This window comes from Salmo salar, chromosome 16, assembly GCF_965601325.2.
Source record: "Salmo salar chromosome 16, fSalSal1, whole genome shotgun sequence".
NCBI classification, from domain to species: Eukaryota; Metazoa; Chordata; class Actinopteri; order Salmoniformes; family Salmonidae; genus Salmo; species Salmo salar.
In genome coordinates this window covers 72,844,653-72,857,002 of record NC_138306.1, presented here as the reverse complement: position 1 = coordinate 72,857,002, position 12,350 = coordinate 72,844,653, and the positions used below count along the sequence as shown (strand labels likewise).

General features: G+C 41.0%; 1 protein-coding gene across 2 annotated transcripts in view; it reads right to left on the bottom strand.

Annotated features, from left to right (window-relative positions):
* Positions 1–12,350, bottom strand: part of LOC106574536 (radixin) — a 35,780-nt gene extending 23,430 nt beyond the window's left edge. For both annotated transcript variants that reach the window (XM_014150485.3, XM_014150487.3), the window contains exons 1-2: positions 12,118–12,350; positions 5,808–5,897 (exon numbers count right to left, since the gene is read on the bottom strand). In XM_014150485.3, coding sequence (XP_014005960.3) covers positions 5,808–5,819 — 12 coding nt within the window. In that variant the 5' untranslated portion in view covers positions 5,820–5,897; positions 12,118–12,350. The remainder of the gene's footprint in view (positions 1–5,807; positions 5,898–12,117) is intronic.

Sequence of the window (12,350 nt, the reverse complement as noted above, 5' to 3'; positions counted from 1 at the left end):
ATTTGGTTTAAATTATGCAAAAACAAAGCGAGCCTTAGGTCATTAACCTGTTATGGCTAGGGGGCAGTATTTTCACAGCCGGATAAAAAACGTACCCGATTTAATCTGATTATTACTCCTGCCCAGAAACTAGAATATGCATATAATTATTAGCTTTGGATAGAAAACACTCCAAAGTTTCTAAAACTGTTTGAATGGTGTCTGTGAGTATAACAGAACTCATTTGGCAGGCCAAAACCTGAGAAGATTCCATGCAGGAAGTGCCCTGTCTGACAATTTCTTGCCCTTCTTGATTATCTCTATCCATTACAGAGGATCTCTGCTGTTACGTGACACTTCCTACGGCTCCCATGGGCTTTCAGAAGGCGGCAAAAAGCTGAATCGTGGCTTTGCAGGCTCTGGCTGAAAAAAAAGTAGCGCGTTTGGGTAGTGGCTGGTTACAGTACTGTGAGACTCAGGCGCGTGCCCGCGTCGACCCCATGCCTTGTTTTCTTTCGTCTGTTTACCTAAACGCAGATTCCCGGTCGGAATATTATCGCTTTTTACGAGAAAAATGGCATAAAAATTGATTTTAAACAGCGGTTGACATACTTCAAAGTACGGTAATGGAATATTTAGAAATCTTTTGTCAAGAATTGCGCCATGCTCGTGACCCTTATTTACACTTCGGATAGTGTCTTGAACGCGCGAACAAAACGCCGCTATTTTGATATAACGATGGATTATTTTGGACCAAACCAACATTTGTTATTGAAGTAGCAGTCCTGGGAGTGCATTCTGACGAAGACAACAAATGTAATAAAACTTTTGTAATAGTAAATCGGAGTTTGGTCAGGGCTAAACTTGGTGGGTGTCTAAATAGCTAGCCGTGATGGCTGGGCTATCTACTGAGAATATTGCAAAATGTGCTTTCACCGAAAAGCTATTTTAAAATCGGACATATCGAGTGCATAGAGGAGTTCTGTATCTATAATTCTTAAAATAATTGTTATGTTTTTTGTGAACGTTTATCGTGAGTAATTTAGTAAATTTACCGGATGTTTGCGGGGGGGTATGCTAGTTCTGAACATCACATGCTAATGTAAAAAAGCTGGTTTTTGATATAAATATGAACTTGATTGAACAAAACATGCATGCATTGTATAACATAATGTCCTAGGGTTGTCATCTGATGAAGATCATCAAAGGTTAGTGCTGCATTTAGCTGTGGTTTTGTTTTTTGTGACATTATATGCTAGCTTGAAAAATGGGTGTCTGATTATTTCTGGCTGGGTACTCTGCTGACATAATCTAATGTTTTGCTTTCGCTGTAAAGCCTTTTTGAAATCGGACAGTGTGGTTAGATTAACGAGAGTCTTGTCTTTAAAATGCTGTAAAATAGTCATATGTTTGAAAAATGGAAGTTTTCGGATTTTAGAGGAGTTTGTATTTCGCGCCACACCCATCATTGGATATTGGAGCAGGTGTTCCGCTAGCGGAACGTCTAGATGTAAGAGGTTAATATGGTCGAATCCGGAAACTATCATGTTTATTCTTTCAGTGAAATACGGAACCGTTCCATATTTTATCTAACTGGTGGCATCCATAAGTCTAAATATTCCTGTTACATTGCACAACCTTCAATGTTATGTCATAATTACGTAAAATTCTTGCAAATTAGTTCGTAACGAGCCAGGCGGCCCAAACTGTTGCATATACCCTGACTCTGCGTGCAATGAGCGGAAGAGAAGTGACACAATTTCACCTGGTTAATATTGCCTGCTAACCTGGATATCTTTTAACTAAATATGCAGGTTTAAAAATATATACTTCTGTGTATTGATTTTAAGAAAGGCATTGATGTTTATGGTTAGGTACAGTCGTGCAACGTTTGTGCTTTTTTCGCCAATGCGCTTTTGTTAAATCATCCCCCGTTTGGCGACATTGGCTGTCTTTGTTAGGAAGAAATAGTCTTCACAGTTCGCAACGAGCCAGGTAGCCCAAACTGCTGCATATACCCTAACTCTTGTTGCAGTGGTGACACATTTTCCCTAGTTAAAAGAAATTCATGTTAGCAGGCAATATTAACTAAATATGCAGGTTTAAAAATATATACTTGTGTATTGATTTTAAGAAAGACATTGATGTTTATGGTTAGGTACAAGTTGGAGCAACCTTTTTCGCGAATGCACACCGCATCGATTATATGCAACGCTGGACAGGCTAGATAAACTAGTAATATCAACCATGTGTAGTTAACTAGTGATTATGATTGATTGTTTTTCATAAGATAAGTTTAATGCTAGCTAGCAACTTAACTTGGCTTCTTACTGCATTCGCGTAACAGGCAGGCTCCTCGTGGAGTGCAATGTAAAGCAGGTGGTTAGAGCGTTGGACCAGTTAACCGTAAGGTTGCAAGAATGAATCCCCAAGCTGACAAGGTAAAAATCTGTCGTTCTGCCCCTGAACAAGGCAGTTAACCCACCGTTCCTAGGCCGTCATTGAAAATAAGAATGTGTTCTTAACTGACTTGCCGAGTTAAAAAATATTTATATTAAAAAAAATATGGCCCCATTTATTTATTTATTTAATAAATATATATATATATAATTTAAAAAAATGGCAAATTGGTGGCCAAAAATACCAATTACTGATTGTTATAAAAACTTGAAATCGGCCCGAATTAAATCGGCCATTCCGATTAATCGGTCGACCTCTATAACGGATGCTGCTCCAACTTTGTGTTGTTGGTTTATCTATGTGATATGGCAGAGCTCACCAAGGCCCTCAGAGCTCACTATGGCCTTGAGAGCTTTCACTAGTAGACAGAAATAGACCGGAAAACAAAGCTAGCCATCCGCCACTTACAGCCCCTCACCCTTCTTTCACAGGATGTTGACACAGCCCATTTATATGGGCCCAATTCACACTCAGGCCCTTCTGCAGCAAACAAGGCAGAGAAAACAGGCGCGTCCCTGCAGGGGCCCCTTCCTGTCAGGTCTTTCGGGGCGTTGGTCAGAGTGTGGGAGTTCTTATGTCAAATAAATAATGCAGATTATTCAGTATAGGCTACCCCAACCCCCCTGACCTCACACTGTTACCGCTACCCCAGAGGTGGGCTACCAGCACAGCAAAACGCAGGCCTGGCCTGGGGTACAAAACAAGCACAAGGCCTCTCAGCACTACTTAGCAGCCTGCCATTCTGAGTTATGAGCCATTTGACTTCCTAAAGCCATTTTGAACATATAAAAATGTTCCATCCTCAGAGCAATTTTAAAAACAGGATAACTAACCCCATCATGAATTGTAGCTGGGTTAACCTAGAGGCTAAGCCCCGTCTAAGCTGGGGGAGGGGTTCTAAGCTAACATATGGAATTGTTTTAAGATGGTCAAACCAATAATTATTTAGATATTTGATTTTGAATTTTAAGACCCCTTAAGGTATCCCAAAAAATACAAGCTCTGTTAGGTTGGATGGGGAGCGTAGCTGCACAGCTATTTTCAAGTCCGGGCTCTGGCTGGGCCACTCAAGGACATTCATAGACTTGAACAGAAGAAACTCCTGCGTTGTCTTGGCTGTGTGCTTAGTGTCGTTGTCCTGTTGGAAGGTGAACCTTCAGCCCAGTCCGAGGTCCTGAGCGCTCTGGAGCAGGTTTTCATCAAGGATATCTGTACTTTGCTCCATTCATCTTTCCCGTGATCCTGACTAGTCTCCCAGTCCCTGCTGCTGAAAAACATCCCCACAGCATGCCTCTGCCACCACGTTTCATCGTAGGAATGGCGTCAGGTTTCCTCCAGACGTGACGCTTGGCATTCAGGCCAAAGATTTCAATCTTGGTTTCATCAGACCAGAGAATCTTGTTTCTCATGGTCAGGGTCCTTTAAGTACCTTTTGGCAAACTCCAAGTAGGCTGTCATGTGCCTTTTACTGAAGAGTGGCTTCTGTCTGGCCACTACCATAAAAGGCCTGATTGGTGGAGTGCTGCAGAGATGGTTGACCTTCTAGAAGGTTCTCCCATCTCCACAGAGGAACTCTGGAGCTCTGTCAGAGTGACCATCGGGCTTTTGGTCACCTCCCTGACCAATGCCCTTCTCCCCCGATTGCTCAGTTTGGCCGGGCGGCCAGCTCTAGAAAGACTTGGTGGTTCCAAACTTCTTCCATTTAACAATGATGAGGCCCTGGGGACCTTCAATGCTGCAGAAATGTTTTGGTACCCGTCCCCAGATCTGTGCCTCGACACAATCCTATCTCGGAGCTCTACGAACAATTCATTCGACCTCACGGCTTGGTTTTTGCTGACATGCACCGCCAACTGTGGGACCTTATATAGACAGGTGTGTGCCTTTCCAAATCATGTCCAATAAATTGAATTTTCCACAGGTGGATTCCAATCAAGTTGTAGAAACATCTGAAGGATGATCAATTGAAACAGGATGAACTTGATTTCAAGTCATAGCAAAGAGTCTGAATATTTATGTAAATTACTTTTGTTTTTAATAAATTTGATATGATTTCTAGAAACCTGTTATCACTTTGTCATTATGGGGTATTGTGTGTAGATTGCTGAGAATGTTTTTTTTAGAATAATGCTATAATGTAAGAAAATGTCTAAAAAGTCAAGGGGTCTGAATACTTTCCAAATGCACTGTATGTTAATTAGATTGCCGTGGGGGCATGGAAATTGTAGGCTAAGGATTAATGGATAAATGAAACTTATGGATATTCCAGATCAGAATTCAGCCACCCTGAATTCCCCTTGGTGGTTTTTAAGAGCCTTTGAGTGGCCCCTGGGTGGCTGACAAACTCTGGGGGACATATTATTCTCTAGTGCCTTCGACAGTGACATTGTCCTTATAGAAAAGGTTGCCTGGCCTGTTCCTGCTGTGTACTGTGTCGGGACGGTGCGCTGATGACTCAGGAGACAGAGTCAGAGGATGACGACATCATCAGTGCATGTCTGCGCCTCTCTCTACTGCCATTCCCCCACCACCCAAGATTCCCAATATATCCACAAGGAGAGAGGAGTGTGTATAGCTAACTGCCGTCTTAATAATTTGACAAGAGACAAAACCAGCCCTCCTTAACTCCAGTCTCAGGCAAGAACAGTTCCCCTAACAGGGCTTCCAAAACGCTCTCTCCCCTACAAAGTTCTCCTCCAGGGACCGTAAACCAAACCCCTTATCATAACTGAGCATAAAAATCAAAGCAGGAGTTGTGCAACAGAACCACATGACTCATCCTCTAGCTCCATGTCCCGACCTGCTTCTTAAGACATGAACAGAGAAACTAGGAGAAACAGTGAGAATGTTCAGTGGATATCTGACACCATGCACTGCATTTAACGGTTTGTTTTGGCGTCTCTTGTACAGCAGAGGGCCCTGGTATTCTCGCTGTCCAATTAGCTGGAAACAATAGCAGCAGTGTTGCAGAGCCTCTGGCCCTGTGTCTGTGCCTGAGATGGGCTGAGAGTCTACGAGTCAGACGTACACACAGGCCTACACTACATCACACCATGGGTCTTGGAAGGGAACCATCAAGGGCAAGGGTGAAGGAGGGTGGGAGGTACAAGCACATACACACTTCCTGTACACCCAAGACACTAGTCTTATCCAGAGCATCTTAGACAGTCAATAGTCAGGTCAGTGCATGTGGCCCCAAGTAGGAAGTCAACCCACATCCCTTGTGTTGCCAGCAGTACAAACTAAGCTCCCATCGACTGGACAGGAAGCAGTCTGACCAATGAAGACCACAGATGGTTTTGAATTGGTTATCTCGTCCTTTCCACTGCATTATAATTCAGTTCATAGTTCAGTTTCTGGGTTCTTACCGGTTTCGGCATGTTTGTCTCCTCTCCTCCCTTCACCCGGCAGCTGAGAAGACAACTCACAGGACGGATAGCTTCCCTGTTTCACAGGACCTGGGAGACAGAGAAGATCAGTTCAGTTATGGGGACATTGTAGCAGATCTAATGCAGGTAGAACAGCTGATGCAACGCATGGATGAGACAGAAAAACCAGGGCAAAGGGGAACGGATGAAAGAGAGGAAAGGGAGTTTAGGACAGTGGGTAGAGAGAGGGTGACGATGATATTGTCACTGTGGTGTCAGGGTACCAAAGGACAGAAATAAATAAGGACGATTTCTGATGCATTTCTGAGTTTTCCGCACATGCTCAATAATTTGTCAAATATGAAACCATATTTTTCTTTCATGCACAAATCAGTTTGGGATTCCCTCCGGATATCATACATGATATGGCCAGATATTGAGTCATTAGATATCCTGAGAGAGGCCTATGTGGACATCTTATTTTCTCTATATAATGACAAATACTGACAGTAGGCCTGCAGAGTATATTTTCTCGGCACAAGCAATGCATATGCCGAGGTTCATAATCAGTATTCTGATATGCTAAATAAGGACAATTTCTGGTGCTTATTTGAATTTTGAGGACATGTTCAATAATTTGACAAATATTAAATCCATATAATTCTTTGACACTTGCTGAACTTTTTGTATTCCATCTACATAAAGGCACACGTAAACCGTGAGGTAAAGGCACATGCAAACCGCAAGGTAAAAGCACTAACTGGTAGCCTAGCAACAAGAATCACCCTTTTTCTGATGTGGAGAGTCTGATGTCATTTTTTAGATTGCAAACAGTGTGTGGTCTAACTGACAACTGGAGAAACAAAGAAATTAGAAAATGTTCCAAAAATACCTCAAATAAGTTAAAGCTAAAGTGAGTATCTAATTTGAGATGTTTTATTTATCTTAGTAACTAGAATCAAGAAAGTTAGCTTTTACACTCCCCCCTAATTAGCTAACTGGTAGCCCAGCTAGCTAAAAAATAACATTTCTTTCCCTTCAGGGAATACGTTTGGGTGTATTTTGTATTACTGGTTAATATAAGATAGCTAACCAGCAACTTGGCTAGCTAGTTTGTACCAGTTCGCTTTCTCGTCATGAATGAAGCAGGTACGTAGCTACCTTGTTGGTTATGCGAAATGACAATATTTTCTTGCAATATCGACACAATTGTGATGAATGATTTATGCATTGACAGTTTGGAGTGGATCACAAAACAACACTATCACCACGTAGGGTCTGGACTGCCAGGGACCGCCCCTGACAACCCAATCTGCACCCATCGCATCCATTGTCCTTAACAAACAGGGCTGGAAGGGGGATTGAGGGTGTGCAACTTTTATTTTCTGTTAAATAAATCAAATACCTTTTTAGCAAAGATTGGCCTACGTTTCTATCTTTACAGAAAACAGGTGTTCTGATTGGAGCTCTGGATTTGCTATGCTTAATTTTTTTTTAAACAGAAATAGCAGATTTCTTTGGATTAAATCGGACAACATTTGCTTTCCCGTACCTTGTAGCCAACTACTGAATATGGTGCTGTATGCTCAGATATGTCGCCTTCATGTGAAGAAGCACAATGATTTTCGGTGCCTGAACAGGTCAAATCATTTGGATGCTGGACATTGATCATGAGTCTGATTTAGTCCATTTTCGATCAGACATATGAGGATGAATATTACATATCATGTAAGGATATCTATTGAAATGAATCATTTGGGGATAAGTATGGATCCATAAATGATCAGGTAATGACTACAGATATGATACATTTCAGAAAGTATGTTCATGCCTAAGCATAAAGGCTTAGATATGTCAGCATGTGAACACATATCCTTTCCTGAGTTAACCTGTTATGGCTAGGGGGCAGTATTTTCACGGCTGGATAAAAAACGTACCCGATTTAATCTGATTATTAGTCCTGCCCAGAAACTAGAATATGCATATAATTATTAGCTTTGGATAGAAAACACTCCAAACTTTCTAAAACTGTTTGAATGGTGTCTGTGAGTATAACAGAACTCATTTGGCAGGCAAAACCCTGAGACATTTTCTGACAGGAAGTGGATACCTGATGTGTTGTATTACCTTTAAACCTATCCCATTGAAAAACACAGGGGCTGAGGAATATTTTGGCACTTCCTATTGCTTCCACTAGATGTCACCAGCCTTTACAAAGTGTTTTGAGTCTTCTGGAGGGAGATCTGACCGAACAAGAGCCATGGAACGCCCATTAGACACCTGGCGCGCGAGTTCATGTTGGGTACCCTCGTTCCAATACGTTATAAAAGAGTATGCATTCGTCCACCTTGAATATTATTCATGTTCTGGTTAAAAAAGGCCCTAATGATTTATGCTATACAACGTTTGACATGTTTGAACGAACGTAAATATATTTTTTCCCCTCGTTCATGACGAGAAGTCCGGCTGGCTTAGATCATGTGCTAACAAGACGGAGATTTTTGGACATAAATGATGAGCTTTTTTGAACAAAACTACATTCGTTATGGACCTGTGATACCTGGAAGTGACATCTGATGAAGAGAATCAAAGGTAATGGATTATTTACATAGTATTTTTGATTTTAGATCTCCCCAACATGACGTCTAGTCTGTATCGCAACGCGTATTTTTCTGGGCGCAGTGCTCAGATTATTGCAAAGTGTGATTTCCCAGTAAGGTTATTTTTAAATCTGGCAAGTTGATTGCGTTCAAGAGATGTAAATCTATAATTCTTTAAATGACAATATAATATTTTACCAATGTTTTCTAATTTTAATTATTTAATTTGTGACGCTGACTTGACTGCCGGTTATTGGAGGGAAACGATTTCCTCAACATCAATGCCATAGTAAAACGCTGTTTTTGGATATAAATATGAACTTGATAGAACTAAAAATGCATGCATTGTCTAACATAATGTCCTAGGAGTGTCATCTGATGGAGATTGTAAAAGGTTAGTGCATCATTTTAGCTGGTTTTATGGTTTTGGTGACCCTGTCTTTGAATTGACAAAACATTACACACAACTCTTGTAAATGTACTGTCCTAACATACTCTAAATTTATGCTTTCGCCGTAAAACCTTTTTGAAATCGTAAAACGTGGTTAGATTAAGGAGATGTTTATCTTTCAAAGGGTGTAAAATAGTTGTATGTTTGAAAAATTTGAATTTTGACATTTATTTGGATTCAAATTTGCCACTCTTGAAATGCACCTGCTGTTGATGGAGTGCACCACGGGTGGGACGCTTGCGTCCCACCTAGCCCATAGAGGTTAAACAGCGGTTGACATGCTTCGAAGTACGGTAATGAAATATTTAGAAATCTTTTGTCACGAAATGCGCCATGCGCACGACCCTTATTTACCATTCGGATAGTGTCTAGAACGCACGAACAAAACGCCGCTATTTGGATATAACGATGGATTATTTTGGACCAAACCAACATTTGTTATTGAAGTAGAAGTCCTGGGAGTGCATTCTGACGAAGAACAGGAAAGGTAATCAAACTTTTCTAATAGTAAATCTGATATTGGTGAGGGCTAAACTTGGTGGGTGTCTAAATAGCTAGCGCTGTGATGCCGGGCTATCTACTGAGAATATTGTAAAATGTGCTTTCACCGAAAAGCTATTTTAAAATCGGACATATCGAGTGCATAGAGGAGTTCTGTATCTATAATTCTTAAAATAATTGTTGTGTTTTTTGTGAACGTTTATCGTGAGTAATTTAGTAAATTCTGAACGTCACATGCTAATGTAAAAAAGCTGGTTTTTGATATAAATATGAACTTGATTGAACAAAACATGCATGCATTGTATAACAATGTCCTAGGGTTGTCATCTGATGAAGATCATCAAAGGTTAGTGCTGCATTTAGCTGTGGTTTTGTTTTTTGTGACATTATATGCTAGCTTGAAAAATGGGTAGTCTGATTATTTCTGGCTGGGTACTCTGCTGACATAATCTAATGTTTTGCTTTCGCTGTAAAGCCTTTTTGAAATCGGACAGTGTGGTTAGATTAACGAGAGTCTTGTCTTTAAAATGCTGTAAAATAGTCATATGTTTGAAAAATTGAAGTTTTCGGATTTTAGAGGAATTTGTATTTCGCGCCACGCCCATCATTGGATATTGGAGCAGGTGTTCCGCTAGCGAAACATCTAGATGTAAGAGGTTAAAATGTTCTACAAATATGTAAGCGGGTGCATGCGCATCATGGGCATGTCTTGAAGGGATCTCACCCCAGATATCTCCCTGGACTCATACAGTAGTAGGGAGATTTCTGAGGTCTGGATTGGATGCCTGTAGAAAGTGTCCCATTAGGAGGAATATCCTATCAGAATATATGAAATGAAGGACATGCGTTTCTGGAGCATGTCTACTCCTTATATCTAATGAAATGTCAGATATCCGGATATATACAGATAAAGACACCCCCTGATATTGACCCTTTTTGCCCAGTGCTGCTTTTCGACTAACACCAGTGTTAGGGCTTCTGCAGGCAATCCATCCAAAACAGTTCCTGCATATATTATGACAACATTTTGTGACGTTTTTGTTGGTTTTGGTAATTCATTTTTGGTTGTTCGTGCACACAAACATTTTGAGACAAGCCGAAGTAGGCAGCCGAAGTCGAGGCCCCTTCGTAGGTGATTGGTCAACAGTAGGGATTATTCAATTAAGTGTTTGTTGCCATTCAACAAGATGCGACTTGCTTTCATGCAAATGTTTTCACTTGAGAAATACTGCTCCAAACATCCTTGGCAAAAAAGTCAAAATGAATTACAGATTAATTGAGTTATTTTAGATGAATTCTAACTATTTTGAGGAAGCATATATTGGCTACGGCATCTCAAAATGCACAAACAGTACTATTGGCGATTTTTTTCTAGTTTTCGAGAAAAGGTCTTTTAAGGGACTATGCGAGCACACTCGTTCGGTTCAACCAGCCGAGTTCGACTGGCGCCTACCCGAACTGAAGCATGAAGTGATGACGCCTTTACACTTAGTGAATACTGATGTTATACTGGGAAATGTAGTTTTCATAGCTAGGGCTGACAATGAGGATTTGTGAAGAGCAGAATCAACAACCTCTGCATAATTTATACAGTTGCTTTGTGGAAAGGTGTTAAAGTTCACAGTTAGCCATTGTGATGTAAAAGACAGCTTTGGCCCCATGTGAGGGCAGGTCAGCTGGAGCTATGGCCCACTGAGACAGGGGCGCTGGCAGTGTAGATGGAAACAGAAAAGCCTGTGCCTTTTGGGTAATGGAGGGATAAAATGGAGAGAAGTTAAATCTGCTTTATGTTTGGTTTGCTTGCCAATGACACTAACGATAACGAATATCGCGATACTGGTATCGTCCCGGCCCTATCAGACTGTCAGTGATAAGTTGTAACATTGTTTGCACCTCTGATGCAATGCATTGAGTCATGGGCAAACACTCCCAATATTTGGTTAATTTCAAGTGCATGTTCATTACCATTAATGACCCTCAACATGTTTCATGTAGATGGTACATTTAGTTAAGTTTAGTAAGATAGACGTGTAAAGCACTTATGTACAGTTGGTGATTATTTTGTGGGAAAAAAATATGGTCATGTGTAAAAAACGTTGGGTAGGACCGGTGTTTATGGCACTGGGGTAACGTTACTTAAGTATTGGCGCCTGTAGAAAGTAACGGCATTATTTGTAGGCTAGGCTGTAATTTATGGACCGTGATCGCGTCGAGCAATATTGTTTCAATCATTGCAACACTGGTTACACTACTCACCGGCCCGCCTCCCTTTGCAATAGATGACAACCTTCGAAACGCGCCAATGCTACATTGTAACAGGTTAACCATACTAATGAAACAAAATTATACTTGCTAATAATGATACACTATGGCTAAGGAAAACTGGAATTATATTATAGGCTACGTTTCAGGTCTAATAACACGAGGCAGTGCATGCCAGACTAACAAAAACGTTAATGCAAACAAGATAAGTTAAGTCAGGTTTTGAAATCTTCGCGAGACAGATGTGACCGCGTGTCCCATAGCCTAATGTTGTGCTTTCATCTAAGTGCAAACTCTTATTGCGCAAATAATAAAAGTAGCTTATCTCCCAAAAAACGGTGTTCAGAGACAAAGACTGTTAATTCTCTCACACGTATCAGTAATAGTTTAAAATTAAGGCCTGCCTTAGCCAACTTTTACAACACGCAGAGTACACAAACATCGCCCCTTTTTCATCAGCTTGCAGAAGCTCTTCTAAGGAGACAGACAAACTCACCTCTGGTGAAGGACTACGGCTTCAAAGACCGACAAAATCCTGAGTATTGAATGCTTTCGGGTTATCCACGCTGTAAACTAAACGACTATATTAAATGAACTCTTGTCGCCTCCAATTTTCTCGTGAAGCCTGTTAGAACGGACATGAGTGAGAAAACCGTGCAATTGAGATCCACCGTAAGGCGATTGGTGAAGACATTCAATATGGCCGTCGGACTAGTCGAGACCAGGCGT